General features: G+C 45.0%; 1 protein-coding gene across 3 annotated transcripts in view; it reads right to left on the bottom strand.

Moving 5' to 3' along the window:
- KDM3B (lysine demethylase 3B) overlaps positions 1-1805 on the bottom strand; it is a 58752-nt gene that overhangs the window by 25569 nt on the left and 31378 nt on the right. For all 3 annotated transcript variants that reach the window (XM_024752215.1, XM_024752212.1, XM_024752214.1), the window contains one exon: positions 852-1053. In XM_024752215.1, coding sequence (XP_024607983.1) covers positions 852-1053 — 202 coding nt within the window. The remainder of the gene's footprint in view (positions 1-851; positions 1054-1805) is intronic.

The following is a 1805-nucleotide window of genomic DNA, read 5'->3' as shown; positions in this document are numbered from 1 at the left end:
AGATATAAAAATAAATAAATAAACTGTAGCCTCTCTAGCCTCCCCACACTTCAATCCTCTTTCCCTCCTTTTTCTTCCTCACAGTTATTACAGACTGACATACTATATATTTAACCTCTTTTTTTTCTTATTTACTCTCTGCGTCCCCAACAAGCCTCCTGAGGGCAGGAATTTGGTGGTTTTATGTACTGTTTAATCCTCAATGCCCACAACAATGGCTGGCACACATTAAGTGCTCAATAAATATTTACTGAATAAGTGAATCCATGCCACATGGATAAACCACCTGGATTTCTTTATTTAAAAAACTAAGGACACTTGAATGATTGCTTAGAAGAAATTCCTCTTCCAAGTTTATCAAGCAGAAGAAAAGTGACTAAATAGCTGTTGTTTGGTAAAAGCAAGGGATATTCCTACGATTTTCAACAGTTATCTCTATTTCACATTATCTCCTAATCTTACTTCCCCTTCTCCATAGCGGACTCAAGTTACTCTAGCACTAAAGAGGAATAAGTGGTCAGACAGATCTATGACACAAAATGGCATCCTTCTGCTCACACCACTGGTTTCAAATGCAACCCAAGTTAGGAATAACTCAACACAGCTCAGGGGGCAGCAGGTAAGATTGTTCAATTTCAGTTCTCTAAGGACAAAGTCACATATCATTTCACAATCCAAACAACTAAGTGGCCACTAATGGGATGGCAGAACCTTAGCACAGACTCTAAGAGCAATGCAATTTAGGAAAACAGTAAAAAGATGGTGAGATATGTTTACCGATTCAGAGAAAGAGTGGAAGTTACGTGTCACTAACGGAACTGGGAAGGAGATGAAGAGAGGAGTCTGGGTACCTCCGGAAGTGAAAGAAGCGGCAAGCCACAGTGGAATCATCTTGCTCTTGTTCCTTAAACTTCCGATACCGCTCCAGGCGGCACTCACGACACTTGTGCAGATGAGGGGCTACATTGATGCACGACCCATCCTGCAGGAAGGGCTCTCCGGACTGCTTCAGCTTCTTCACTTTGCTCACATCTTTCAGCACTGACTGGCCAACTGTGGCAAGGGAGGGGGAGAAATGGTTGGTCATGAAAGGTTTAAATGAGACTCAATAACATAATCCTCCTGGGAACAGTCACTTGTCCTGACCTGAGTCACTCCTCCTTGCGCTGAATGGGCATGAGCCCATCGGGTCTATCCTTGACAGAAAAGGAGCACAGGGAACAAAGGCTTCAACTAGGAGTTAAAGACCATGGAGAATTTGTGGGAAGTACCCCATGACAACAAAACAACTCTGAGCATGGGTGAGGAAAACTCAAGACAGCAGAAGCCTCTTGCCACTAGTCCCTCAGGATATGACTGTTCTACTGATCAAGAACTCTTGGGGCTCCCATGGGATACCAAATCCTAACAAGAATGGCGACTTTTACCATCAGACTTTCTCTTAGACACTTGCCCTTATACAATTTTGGACCATAACCTCACTCCATAGGAGTTAATGGCTTTTGGAAGAGGTGTTAAAACCATATATATGTGACAGAGAGGAGCAAACTGAGGAGTGGTTCACTTTGCTTCATCAACTCTACTAAAGGCTGCGATGTAGGGCTTCCGCAGTGGTTGAGAGTCTGCCTGCCGATGCAGGGAACACGGGTTCGTGCCCCGGTCCGGGAACATCCCACATGCCGCGGAGCGGCTGGGCCCGTGAGCCATGGGCCGCTGGGCCTGCACGTCCGGAGCCTGTGCTCCACAACAGGAGAGGCCACAACAGTGAGAGGCCCGCATACCACAAAAAAAAAAAAAAAAAAAAA

This window comes from Neophocaena asiaeorientalis, unplaced genomic scaffold (genome assembly GCF_003031525.2).
Source record: "Neophocaena asiaeorientalis asiaeorientalis breed wild unplaced genomic scaffold, Neophocaena_asiaeorientalis_V1.1 scaffold204, whole genome shotgun sequence".
NCBI classification, from domain to species: Eukaryota; Metazoa; Chordata; class Mammalia; order Artiodactyla; family Phocoenidae; genus Neophocaena; species Neophocaena asiaeorientalis.
The sequence above is the reverse complement of the archived record's forward strand: the minus strand, read 5'-3'. Positions and strand labels throughout refer to the sequence as shown.